The sequence below is a fragment of the Penaeus japonicus genome, unplaced genomic scaffold (assembly GCF_977035675.1).
Source record: "Penaeus japonicus unplaced genomic scaffold, GWHDUDI00000001_assembly GWHDUDI00000037, whole genome shotgun sequence".
Classification (NCBI taxonomy): Eukaryota; Metazoa; Arthropoda; class Malacostraca; order Decapoda; family Penaeidae; genus Penaeus; species Penaeus japonicus.
Window position 1 is genome coordinate 1,369,687 of NW_028234439.1, and position 12,500 is coordinate 1,382,186.

The following is a 12,500-nucleotide window of genomic DNA, read 5'->3' on the forward strand; positions in this document are numbered from 1 at the left end:
TCCCACTCCTTCCCTCCCTCCCTCTCTCTCCCCCTAGTTTTTTCCCTCCCTCCTTCCCTCCCTCCCTCCCTCCTTCCCTCCTTCCCTCCCTCCTTTCCTCCCTCCGTCCCTCTCTCCCTCCTCCCCTTCCAGTTTCAGGTCGTTCCAAATTCTCTTGATAGTTCCACCATGTAAGTCCAGCTGTCGGCCCCGGCAAGCAGCGCGGTCCCCAAGAAGGCGTTCGAAAGCACTATAAGGTCAAGGCCTCGCCCGTGGTGGCTTTTGCGCCACCAGGTTCTCACACACTGCACTTGCCTCTGCAGAGAACCCGTGTTGTGCGGGTATTGTGGCCAAGGACGACCGTGCTGCGCGCCAGGATATATAAAGAGGAGGGGCGAAGGAGGCGCAGTCTCATTCCCACGCGGGCGGGCGGTGCTTTGGGGAGCACTTGCTTCATTTCTACTCTTGCGTCGCCTCCGTCCTCTAGTCATGGTGGCCATCACGGTTATCACAAGTAAGTGGGCTCTGGAGCGCGGTCGCTGGAAGTTGGAAGTGGAGGAGAGTTGTGGTTGTGGAGGAATGGCTCTCCTTGTTACGAAGTGTAGTGATGGCAGGTGAGAAAACAAGGAATCGAGGTTTCGGAGATCCTAGGGCATCCCGTGAGGGATTAGAGGGGGGAGGGGGGTTGCATCTCGCACCGAAAGCTCCCTTCTACGCACTCCCTGGCGCCCTACCAGAGGGAGTGACACACATAGAGCGCCGGCCACGTCCTCGTCCCACGAGCGATTGGGTCATCCCACGCTAGTTGCTCGAGGATTGACGGGGTTCAGCGCCGATGTGGGTGACAGGCCGATGGTAGCCGTAACATGACAGGCTGACAAGGACGGTTACATGACAGGCTGACAAGGACGGTTACATGACAGGCTGGCTATGACGATGGTGATTTGAGAGATTGGCGGCGAGGACGACGACCTGACAGGCTTTCGATGACGATGATGCCGAAATATGCTGACGCTAACAATAGCGAAAAGTAACTATGTCGATGATGACGATAGGCTAATGATTTCGACATGACAGGATGACAGTAACATGACAACCCGACGACGAAGACGACGCCAGTGACTACGGGGGCGTGAGAGGAAGCGTGAGGACGTCTCAGGTTCGAACGCGACGACGGGATGCTGTGAGCCTTGCGTCCCGGACCTTGACATTTTCCGTCCGCCTTTTGGGGATTTTTCTTTTTGTTTTTTCCTTTTAACGCAAACTTGCCACTCTTCGACTGCAACTTGAAGTGCTTTCTCAATTTCTTCTGATTTGAGCTTCGTATCGAACCGTGCTGTTCTTGCGAGATGACAATTCTGATAACGCTCTTTTTTTAAACCGTAAATCATAAATTCCAAATAATATTGATCTAATAAGACCAGTTTTTATTTATTTATTTATTTATTTATTTATTTATTTGTTTGTTTATTTTTGAGTGGGGGATGGGGGGTAATCGTGTTTAGGCGAGTAGCAAGAACATGTAACTCAAGCTTGTTCATACTCCGGAACACTATATAATTTTCTTCGTTCCATCTTGGTAATGCGATACGAAGTCAAGGGAACACGTAACGTAATACGATTCGTGAAGTCAAGGGAAAATGCGGCAATGGAGATCGCAAAGTGAAGCTAATACCGTGTGATTTTCTGCCTGACCTGTCAATCGTACAGGTTCGATCGCGGCTGTGAGCCTTGGCCTTTTTTTTTTTTTACAGGTCTGATCGTAGTGAGTGTTATTGTTGTTATTCTATTTTCTTTTCTTTTTTTCTTCTGCTTTTTCTCTCTTTTTTTTGTTTTGTTAAGTTTACCCGAGAACCTGTTTTGACAGAACCAGCGTAGGACTGAGGCGTTTCGAAAAAAGGTTTGGTAACTTATCCCGTTCTGAGAGGACCTTGTAATTGTGTTTTTTCCACTTTGTTCTCCTTCCTTTCTCTTTGTATTTCATTTTTCTTCATTCTTTTTTCTTTCTTTCGTTTTTTTCCGTTTTTTATTTATCTTTGTCTTTATTTTTTACCATGTAATAATGTTTTTTCTTGTTCCTTCCGTTTTTCCGTTTTTCCTTTTTTTCTTTCTCTTTTTGCTTTTTTTTTTGTTGTCTTTACTTTTTATTCGTGTTTTTCTTCTTTTTTATGTTCTTTGTTTTTGTTCTTATTTGTCTTTTTTTATTATCTTCAGTTCATTCCTTTTATTTTTAAGTTCTTACTCTGGATCCACTCTCTCATTCGTGCGTCTTTTTTCTCCTGCAGGTGGAGCGAGGATGCTCTCCGGGCTGCTGATCCACATCACCACTTTCCTTACGTCCTTGGGTCTAGGTGAGTCGCGTGTGGATTGGTTTTTCTGGTGGAGTGGAGGTGGAGGAGAAGGAGGGGTCGGAGGAGGGGGGTGAATGTGCGTGGTTGTGGCCGTGGATGTAGGTGTGAGTTGCGTGTGCTCTGGTTTTCTGGTGTGTGTGTGTGTGTGTGTGTGTGTGTGTGTGTGTTATATTATGTTTTGTTATGTTATGTTTGCTCCCTTTTGTATGTGGGTGCACGCGCTTGCATGCTAACCATTATAACCAATTCAAGCAACCCATTTTGTATTCCATTACCAATAGTTCATCTACAGTTTATGTTTTCACCATATTATCACATCTGTCCTATTTCCAACGATAATAGTATAGACAAGGTAACGGTGATTGACACATACTTATGTAATTCATCCTCTTGCTAATTCTCTAGATAAAGATATTACCATAATTTACCATAGAATGTCAAGAAAGTCGGTTAGATGACCATTATTTAAAGAACAGTAGTAGGAAGGGCTACAAAGGACATATACGCTTCTAGAAGGAAAACCAATAGTATAGTCGCCGACCACGTACTGTTATAGCAGGCTAATTTGATTCTGACGTGAACAGGTAGATCAGTTTTTGATAATGACGGTGATGATGATTATGATGATAATTTTGATAATGATAATAATAGCAATAACAGTAATAATAAAATGATAACGATAATGGTAATAGTAATGTTAATGATGAAAACAGCAATAGTAGTGATGACAATAATAGTGATAAAGATGTTGAGGATAATGGTAAATGATAATGGATAATAATAGTTATTATGATAATGAGAACAGAGGAATAGACCATGCAAATTAGATATTCATCTTTGTATGTATTACCTTAAGGTAAAAGGCAATTGTGTTTTTTTAACTTGAAATATGAGTGAAAGATTTGTAAATGCTCTGTTGCAAAATTGGTAAAATGGTAAATGTTTTATTACTATGTGACCCGAATACATAACTTTAGCTTGCAAGATGCGTCGACGAAATTTGCGTTGAAGATTGATTTTATTAGTATTACACTTACATTTGATCAGCCCTCTGCAATGGTGACCAGCGCTGTTGTAACCAGTCCTATTTTGCTTATATATTTATCGTATTTTTATATTTCATCTCTTCTATTTTTTGTTTTTCGTTTTCGTTGTTAACTTTGAATATTAGTGGAAGACGAGAGATCGAAATGAGGTAATAATGACGAGTTATTTAGGTATTAGTCACTTTATGATGTACCGTTACTGATGTAGGGTTGTGGCGTTGTCAAATGTGGGTTTTCTGTCCGTAGATTAGTTGTTGCTAGTTTTCTCGTGTAGATGTATAGTAGTTTCTGTAGCTTTTATTCATGAACAATCCAACGCGTGTGTTTTCTTGTATATATATATATATATGTATATATATATATATATATATATATATATATATATATATATATATATATATATGTATATATATATATATATGTATATATATATATGTATATATATATTTATTTTTTTTTTTCTTCTTTTTCTTTTTTTTTCGTACTAAGAGTAATTGTTATATTTAGTAACAGATGATGGAAATTATCATTAGAATTAATATAATAACCGTGATAAAAGTTTAGTTTAGAATCCCTAGCATAGACGCTACCTTACCTCTAAGCACCAGCAAGAAAGAATGGCACCCATCCACGGTCTCTTGTTAGCAGAGAGCGATGACTAACAGCATGATGGCGAGCAGGTGACAAACAAGAAAATTGATGCTCTGTATCAAAAGGGTTAAACGAAGGACATGCCTATGTGTGTGTGTGTGTGTGTGTGTGTAAGATAATAAGATATACAGCTGTTTTTATTGATATTGTCATATTTGTTTTTGTTATTATAATCATCAACATTACTGTTGTCACCCACAATCACCACTATCGCAACGCTTTTTCCTATCCATGTTTACCTTCTCATTTTCTTCACTCTACATTCCTTTACATTCATTCATTCATTCCAATAATCTTCTATACACATAGCCTTTTCTCCCCTCCTTCCATTCATCTTCTTCTCCCTCCTTTCATTCACCTCTTTCCCCCCTCCTTTCATTCACCTCTTCCCCCTCCTTCCATGCACCTCCTTCCCCCCTCCTTTCATTCACTTCTTCCCCCTCTTTCATGCACTCCTCCCTCCTTTCCCCTCCCTTCATCTCTTCCCCTCCCTCTTTTCATTCACTCCCCCTCTTAATCTCTTCCTCCCTTCCTTCACCTCCTTTCCCCTCTTTTCACTCACCTCTTCCCCCCTCCTTCCATTCACCTCCTTCTCCCTCTTTTCATTCACCTCTTTCCCCCTCCTTCCATTCACCTCCTTGCCCCCTCCTTTCATTCACTTCTTTCCCCCCTCCTTCCATTCACCTCCTTGCCCCCTCCTTTCATTCACTTCTTTCCCCCCTCCTTTCATTCACCTCCTTCCCCCCTCCTTTCATTCATCTCTCTCCTCCTCTTTTCATTCACTTAATCCCCCCTCTTTTCACTCACCTCTTTCCCCCTCCTTTCATTCATCTCTCTCCTCCTCTTTTCATTTACTTCCTCCCCCCTCTGTTCACTCACCTCTTTCCCCCTCCTTTCATTCATCTCTTTCCCCTTCCTTTCATTCATCTCCTTCCCCCTCCTTCTATTTATTTCCATCTCCCTCCTTTCATTCATCTCTCTCCCCCTCCTTTCATTCACCTCCTTCCCCCTCTTTTCACTCACCTCTTCCCCCCTCCTTCCATTCACCTCCTTCCCCCCTCCTTCCCCCTCCTTTCATTCACCTCCTTCCCCCTCCTTCCATTAATCTCTCCGTCCCTCCCCTTCTGCAGGAGAATGGCTGGGTGGCGGCGCGGGGGCACAGGTGGCGCGCGGGCGGTCCCTGCCCTCGAGCCCCGACGCCCAGGTGGTGGTGCTGTCCAACGAGATCGATTCGTGGATGGCGCTGCCTGAGCAGTCCCTCGGGAACATGCCCTATCACCTCCACCAGGTACGTGTGGGGCGAGCGGCGAGCGGGGCGGAGGTCGCTGTCGGGGGGCGTGGGGCTTTCGCTCTCTTTTGGTCTGGCTCTGAGTCTCTCTATTTCTCTTTCTTTTTCTTGCCTTTTTTTGTCTGTCTCTCTTTTTCTCTCTCGTTTTGTCGGTCTCTCATTCTGTCCCTATCAATCTCTTTCTGTGTCTTTACCTTTCTCTCTGCCTCTCTATCTCTCTCATTCTGTCTCTGTATCTCTTTCTGCCTGCCTCTCTCTCTATCTATCTAGCTCTATCTATCTATCTCTTCAACTGTCTCAGAATGAAGTGATTCCGATGAATATGCAAACTTGATACTCTTATAGCATTAACTAGTTTGAGCTATGTATGAAGAACAAGAAGAACAAACATTAAAAAGGATGATAAAAAATATAAAGACGAAAGATCTATAAAGACTTTTTAATCTTAAATGCTAGAATCTAACAGAAAATATCAATACGACCCCCTCTCTTCCGACCCCCGCCCATTACAGGTCCTGAACGCCCTCAACGGCTCTGACACCGTAGGAGGAGCTGGAGGAGGAGGAGGAGGAGCAGGAGGAGGGGGGAGCGACACCGACAGGATCTTCCGGGGCTCCGATACCTACTGCGGGTCCTGTCGGGTCCTATCCAAGATGGTGATAGGATACTCCCGGCTCGGAGGACCCATCGACATCATGGCTAACTTCCTGGTGAAGGTCTGCTACATCGTGGGCTACCAGTCCATCGCCGTCTGCAGGGGACTCATCAACCAGGACAAGGTCGGTCCACTCTTCTTCTTCTTCTTCTTGTTTTGGTGGGGATGAAGATGATAAAAAGGGAATCATGGTGATGGTGATGATGGTAATGAGAGTAATAACAATGATAGATGTCATAATTGCATTTGGTAATGATAGTGATGGTGATAACGATGGTATTTTTAAGAATTATAATTATCGTGATAATAATGATTATGATAATTATGACAATGAATTATAACGATAATGAAAATACTAGTATTAGTAACAACTTTGTAAACAGTGCCATTCTCCTTGCACCGTCTCCATGACAACGTCCTTTTCCTGGGATCCTTTTCATGACGCTTGTTCAAAAAAAAAAGTAACTAAAGATAAAATAAAAACCCGCCATCTTGTCCGCAGGATCGCCTCGAGTGGATCCTGCAGAACACGAACGCCGACGCAGACGAGGTGTGTTCGCTGGTCCTGGGCAGCCAGGGATGCGGCATCTTCCGGCGCACCGCCTGGAGCATCACCCTGCCTCCCCCAGACTACGCGAGGCATCAACAGCGGCCGCAGGGGAGGGAGGACCACAGCCGGAGTCTGGACTCTGCTCCGCCACAGGTATGCGGTTGCCCTGCGTCCAATGGAAAAGTTGTTAATGTTATTAATTTTGTGTATAGCGAAATAATATTGAGGGGAAGTTATCAAATGTTGTGTGTGTTATAAAAACAATCTTAATGGATGTAATACGAGATGTTTTCACGTAATTTACTTCAGGATCAGAGTACCTGATAAGGGTTGGTTGTGATGGTTAAGAGTAAATTGTTAGTTTGAAATCTTAGTTGCAACTACTGCAAGTCCAAGGAAGAGCTTCTATAATTGAAAAGCAACGTCGTAAACCTCCTCTCTATTCGCCCAGGTCCAGAGTGTCAGCAACGCGCGCGTCCCCCACCCGCCTCACCATCACCAACCACAAATACAACAACAGCAACAACAACATCAGCAAGTCCCTATCACCACCTCCTCCTCCTCCTCCTCCTCTTCCTCCCCCTCCTCCCCCCCGTCGTCCTTGGCCTCCGACAGGATCTCCAGCGGCGGCGGCAAGAAGGTCCTAAAGGTGTTGCACTTGACAGACCCCCACTACGACCCCTCCTACCGTGTGGGGGCCAACGCCGTGTGCGAGGCGCCGCTCTGCTGCAATCCGGACAGCGGTGAGTGCTGGCAGCCTTGTTTTTCTGTTATTTATAAGGTTCCATTTAAAGTTTGGTAATCATGAGTTGGTTATTTGGGCCCGTTTAGTTATGTTCAATTATGTGAGAGAGTGTGTGAGTAGGTAAGGGAGGGAGGGAGTGAGTGAGTGAGAGAGACTATATTCATATATAAGTTTTCATCACAATCCGGTCGTAACATTTCGCATAATTCTGGTAATAAACCAATTACCAAACCTCCCCTTGGGGCAGAGGTATAAATACAACTTTTTCTTATAGGGAAATCGATCCAAGAAATCCTATGCTTTTACCCCTGTGCTTATCTCCAGAGAGCAGTTAAAGACCCTGAACATGGATAAGCGTAGATATAGAAAGAGCTAAATATCGGTCTATACCCTTCTCCGGTAGCAGTAGCCTTTTCCAGTTGCAATGGCCATCTCCATTATTAGTAAAAGAAAAGCTCCAAGTGTAATTAATCCTAGAATAATAATATCCTTCTGCGCCTCCTTCAGGAACCCCCAAGCGACCCAGCGACGGAGCGGGGAAGTGGGGCGACTACAGGAACTGCGACTCCCCGAAGTGGCTCCTCCAACACATGCTCCATCATATCGTCTCCACGCATCCGGTGAGTTACTTTTTTTCTTTCTTTCTTTCCCTTTCCTTCTCGTTCTGAACAGACAGACAGAGACATAGATACACAGACAGACAGAGATAGAGATTGAAACAGACACAGAGACAGAGAAATACAAACAGAGACACATAGACACAGACAAGAAAAAAAACCCAGACACCTAGATAAACGGTGTTAGGAGAGGTTCCCTGCAGCTCACTGCTTTAAGAAGTCCTTCGGCCGCTCCGACTTCTCTTACTCACGCGGGCGCACGCTCCCTCCCGCAGGACGTGGACTACGTGTTGTGCACGGGGGACCTGGTGCCGCATCACATCTGGAAGATCTCGCCGCGGGAGAACTTGGCCATTATGAGGGAGATGACGGACCTGCTGCTCGAGTACTTCCCCAACGTCCCCATCTACGGCGCCATCGGCAACCACGAGAGCTTCCCCAGGGATAGGTGAGTTGGGCGGTTGTAGAGCTTTTCTTGTCAGCGTCACCATCACCATCACTCTCATCATCATCATCATCATCATCATCATCATCATCATCATCATCATCACCACCACCACTACCATTACCATCACCACCACCACCATTACCATAATCACAATCATAAATCATGACAACCACCATCAGCATCACCATCACCCCAAATTACAAATCCAACCAGCAAACTCACTCACTCTCTCTCTCTCTCTCCGTCTCTCCTCCCACGCTCTCCCCCTCCCCCTCCCTCCCACCCCCAGCTTCCCCCCGCCGGAGTCCCCCGAGGTGTGGTCGCGGTTCGGCGTGCAGTGGCTGTACGACGCAGTGGCGGACCAGTGGAGTCGCCTCATGGGCTCGCAGGTCCCGGCCACCGCTCGCTTCGCCGGCTACTACTCCGTCCTCGCGCGCCCGGGTCTCAGGATCATCTCCATCAACACCAATTATTGCTATAGGCTCAACTGGTAAGTGACGGTCGGTCGGAATGGGGATGAGGGGAAGAAGAAATGGAATTAGAATGAGTGGAGTGAGGGTCGTCTCCACCAATATTATTGTTATAGGCTTAATTGTTAAGTCGGGGTTTAAGGGAAATGAGGATAAGGTAGGTGAGGCAACTGGTGAGGCGAGGCTTTCAGGACCCTGATATGTGAGGCAAAAGGTAAGTGAAATATTTGTTAACTGAGGAACTGGTAAGTGAAGCAATTCGGTGGAAGTTTAAAGAGAGGGATATGAGGAATAGGTCTGTAGGGCAATTGGTAAAGGAGAACAGGAAAGTGGGTATATGATGAGGCTAGTGGAGAGCGATGTGGATGTGGTAGTCTAAGAACGGACATGAATGGCTCATCAAATCCGATATTCCGAAGAAGAATTCACTAACCATACCATACAAACCACACACCACCACACCCGAATCCTCACAAGAAAGAAACTCGTAATACAGCCCACGTTCCCTCAACAGGTGGTTGCTGTACAAGTCCGTCGACCCGGGCCTGGTTCTCCGCTGGTTGGTGAGCGAATTGCAGCAGGCAGAGTCTAAGGGAGAGGTCGTGCACATCATTGGCCACATCCCGCCCTTCTACTCCGACTGCTTCGCTCAGTGGGCGCACCAGTTCTCCAGAATTGTGTCGAGGTGAGGGAAGGGTCGTTTGTTTTTGTGTTGTTTTAGGAGTGCGTATTGTTTTAGGTTAAGGGAGATGATGCCTTTCTTATCGTGTTGAAATATCATAATGGAGTATACATTCTGACGCTTTATATATACAGAAAGGTTAGGGGAGAACGGGGGCATTCCATTAACACTGTTGCAAGCAACGCTGTGATTGTAAAAAGCAACACTTGTGCCTTCCGTAAGACTATCATAAATATGATATTCCAATAATCCAATAATAATATATATATATATATATATATATATATATATATATATATATATATATATATACATATATATATATATATATACATATATGTGTGTGTGTGTGTGTGTGTATACATATATACATATATATATACATATATATACTATATATATATATATATATATATATATATATATATATATATATATATATATATATATATATATATATATATATATATATATATATATATATATAACAAAAAAAACGTCCGAATATTTATATATATGTTCAAATACGCCCACACCATCCACATGATATACTCAGGTACACCTACATTACGCAGACTATAATTATCCGCATTATTTACACAAATTCGTCCGCATTATCCACACTATTCACACAGGTGCGCCCACATCTTCCACATTATTGACACAGATACGCCCACATCTTCCACATTATTGACACAGATACGCCCACATCTTCCACATTATTGACACAGATACGCCCACATCTTCCACACTATTCACACAGGTACGCCCACATCTTCCACATTATTGACACAGATACGCCCACATCTTCCACATTATTGACACAGATACGCCCACATCTTCCACATTATTGACACAGATACGCCCACATCTTCCACATTATTGACACAGATACGCCCACATCTTCCACATTATTGACACAGATACTCCCACATCTTCCACATTATAGACACAGATACGCCCACCTCATCCACATCATTTCCGCAGGTACGCCCACATCATCCGCGGGCAGTTCTACGGGCACTCTCACCAGGACGAGTTCCGCGTCCACTACGACGTCAACGCCCCCACCAAGCCCATCGGCGTGCAGTACGTGTCCCCCAACAACGGGCCCTTCCACGACCTCAACCCCTCCTACAGGGTCTTCTACATCGACGGAGACCACCCGGAGACCACCAGGGTAGGTTCTGGGAGGGAGGTTTGGTTGTGTTTATGGAGAGGGGGAATTTTTGTTGTTTTGTTGTTGTTAATGGGGTTGTTTTATTGGGTTGTGTTTATGGGAAGCGGATTTTTTTATTGTGTTTATGGCGAGAGGGATTCATTGGTTGTACTTATGGGAGAGGGATTTTTTGGGTTGTGTCAAGAGGCAGAGGGATTCTTTGGTTGTGTTTATGGGGAGAATGATTTTTTTTGTTTGTGTTCATAGGGAGAGGGATTCTTTGGCTGTGTTTACGGGGAGAGGGATTTTTTGGGTTGTGTTAATAGGGAGAGGGATTCTTTAATTGTGTTATGGGGAGAGGGATATTTTGGTTGTGTTTGTGTGGGGAGGGGGCTTGATAGGTGAGTAAACTAGATTATGGGATGGGGGGGAGGGAAGGGATTTTTTTCGAGGGGGGGGGCTTGGTGGGTTATTAGAGAAGGGAGGACGGAAGGGTGGGTTTAATTTTTTTTTATATAAGGGGGGGGTAATGTTTTGTGTCTCGGTTCGATCCCTTTGGTTTTCCTCAACTTTTGGATGTTTTTATGAGGGGGGAGGGGGGCACAAAAAAATAATTTCTTCTCATGTCGACGTGAACAGACAACTAACACTCCCTTAATTGTCCCTCTGCAGAACGTGCTCGACTATGAAACCTGGGTGATGAACCTGACACACGCCAACAAGTACGATGCCCCTCACTGGTACCAGCTGTACACCGCCCGTCGCGATCTCCAGCTGCCTTCCCTTGACCCCCGCCACTGGGATCAGCTGGTTCAGCGCATGGCTCGAGACCCCCAGCTGTTCGCGCGGTATCACAGGTCAGGGATTGTTTTATTGTTTGGGATATGTCGCAAGATGGCGTTCTTGTGGAGCGGTCGTTTTGTGTGGTGTTGTCAATATGGTGATTATAGTGTTCATCCTAAGAGTCTAATGGCTTTGATGAAAGTTGATCCAACAGAATCCGAAGGAAAGTATTATCCACATATTGTTTCGTAAGAAACTTCATAAAACTATTGAAAACTTCATAGAACTTCCTAACAATTAGGCTTATCACAATCTGCATATAAGAATAAATGAGTAAATCCACGTGTGTTTCTCGCAGGTACCAAGTGCAGGACAGCGACAGCGCGTTATCCAAAGGCTGCGACGCGGAGTGCCGACGGACCACTCTCTGCGCCATCGTCGAGGGAGACAAATTCATGCCGCGCAAGTGTCGCCCCCACGACTGATCTCACCGACTCATGTCACACCTCGACTCATTTCTTTTGTTACTCTTTTTTTACATATATTATACTGATGTTGTAGAGCATCTGTTTTCTTCTTGTTTATTTTGTAAGATAATAAAGCACGAAGTTTTTTATTCATTGGACCTTCTGAAACACGTATTTTGAATAGCTCGATTTTAGCCTACTTAGAGAATCGACAAAAAAAAAAAACGAATGGTCTCAGATTCCAAATGCATTCTCAGTCAGCTCCATCAAGTCTCATTCTCTAGTCAGAATGGAAGGCTCTGTATGTTTGCCAGGAGAGTGAAGAAAGCAGCCTCTGTATCGTATTAGAAGGCTGAGATAAGGCAGGGCGCATTCTCGGTTCCTGTTCCCCGTTGAGTACACAGAATCCGACGTTTAGGTTAGTTGAAGAGGCTTCGGCGCTCAGTCCGTGTGCTTCGCCAGTTGCTCTTGTTCGTGCTTGTTCTGTGTCTGCAGATAGACATGTCCTTGTTGTTATCCAGTGATGATGCAGATGACGACGGCATCCGTGCCAGATTTGTATATTTTAAAGTGAATTTATTTGACTCAGATATTTAACCATAGTCCGCG

The 12,500-nt window shown here is 44.7% G+C and overlaps 1 protein-coding gene across 3 annotated transcripts in view; it reads left to right on the plus strand.

Moving 5' to 3' along the window:
- Positions 1 to 12,039, plus strand: part of LOC122253510 (sphingomyelin phosphodiesterase) — a 113,456-nt gene extending 101,417 nt beyond the window's left edge. For 2 of the 3 annotated variants that reach the window (XM_086532764.1, XM_086532765.1), the window contains exons 2-13: positions 2,265 to 2,330; positions 5,158 to 5,315; positions 5,828 to 6,094; positions 6,473 to 6,673; positions 6,972 to 7,263; positions 7,773 to 7,885; positions 8,158 to 8,330; positions 8,620 to 8,820; positions 9,315 to 9,485; positions 10,470 to 10,662; positions 11,314 to 11,498; positions 11,783 to 12,039. In XM_086532764.1, the coding sequence (XP_086388890.1) occupies positions 2,265 to 2,330; positions 5,158 to 5,315; positions 5,828 to 6,094; positions 6,473 to 6,673; positions 6,972 to 7,263; positions 7,773 to 7,885; positions 8,158 to 8,330; positions 8,620 to 8,820; positions 9,315 to 9,485; positions 10,470 to 10,662; positions 11,314 to 11,498; positions 11,783 to 11,909 (2,147 nt within the window). In that variant the 3' untranslated portion in view covers positions 11,910 to 12,039. Of the gene's footprint in view, positions 1 to 349; positions 494 to 2,264; positions 2,331 to 5,157; positions 5,316 to 5,827; positions 6,095 to 6,472; positions 6,674 to 6,971; positions 7,264 to 7,772; positions 7,886 to 8,157; positions 8,331 to 8,619; positions 8,821 to 9,314; positions 9,486 to 10,469; positions 10,663 to 11,313; positions 11,499 to 11,782 lie in introns of those variants that run through there. The other variant, XM_043016674.2, reaches the window with a different exon arrangement.
- The last annotated feature ends 461 nt before the right edge of the window (positions 12,040 to 12,500 follow it).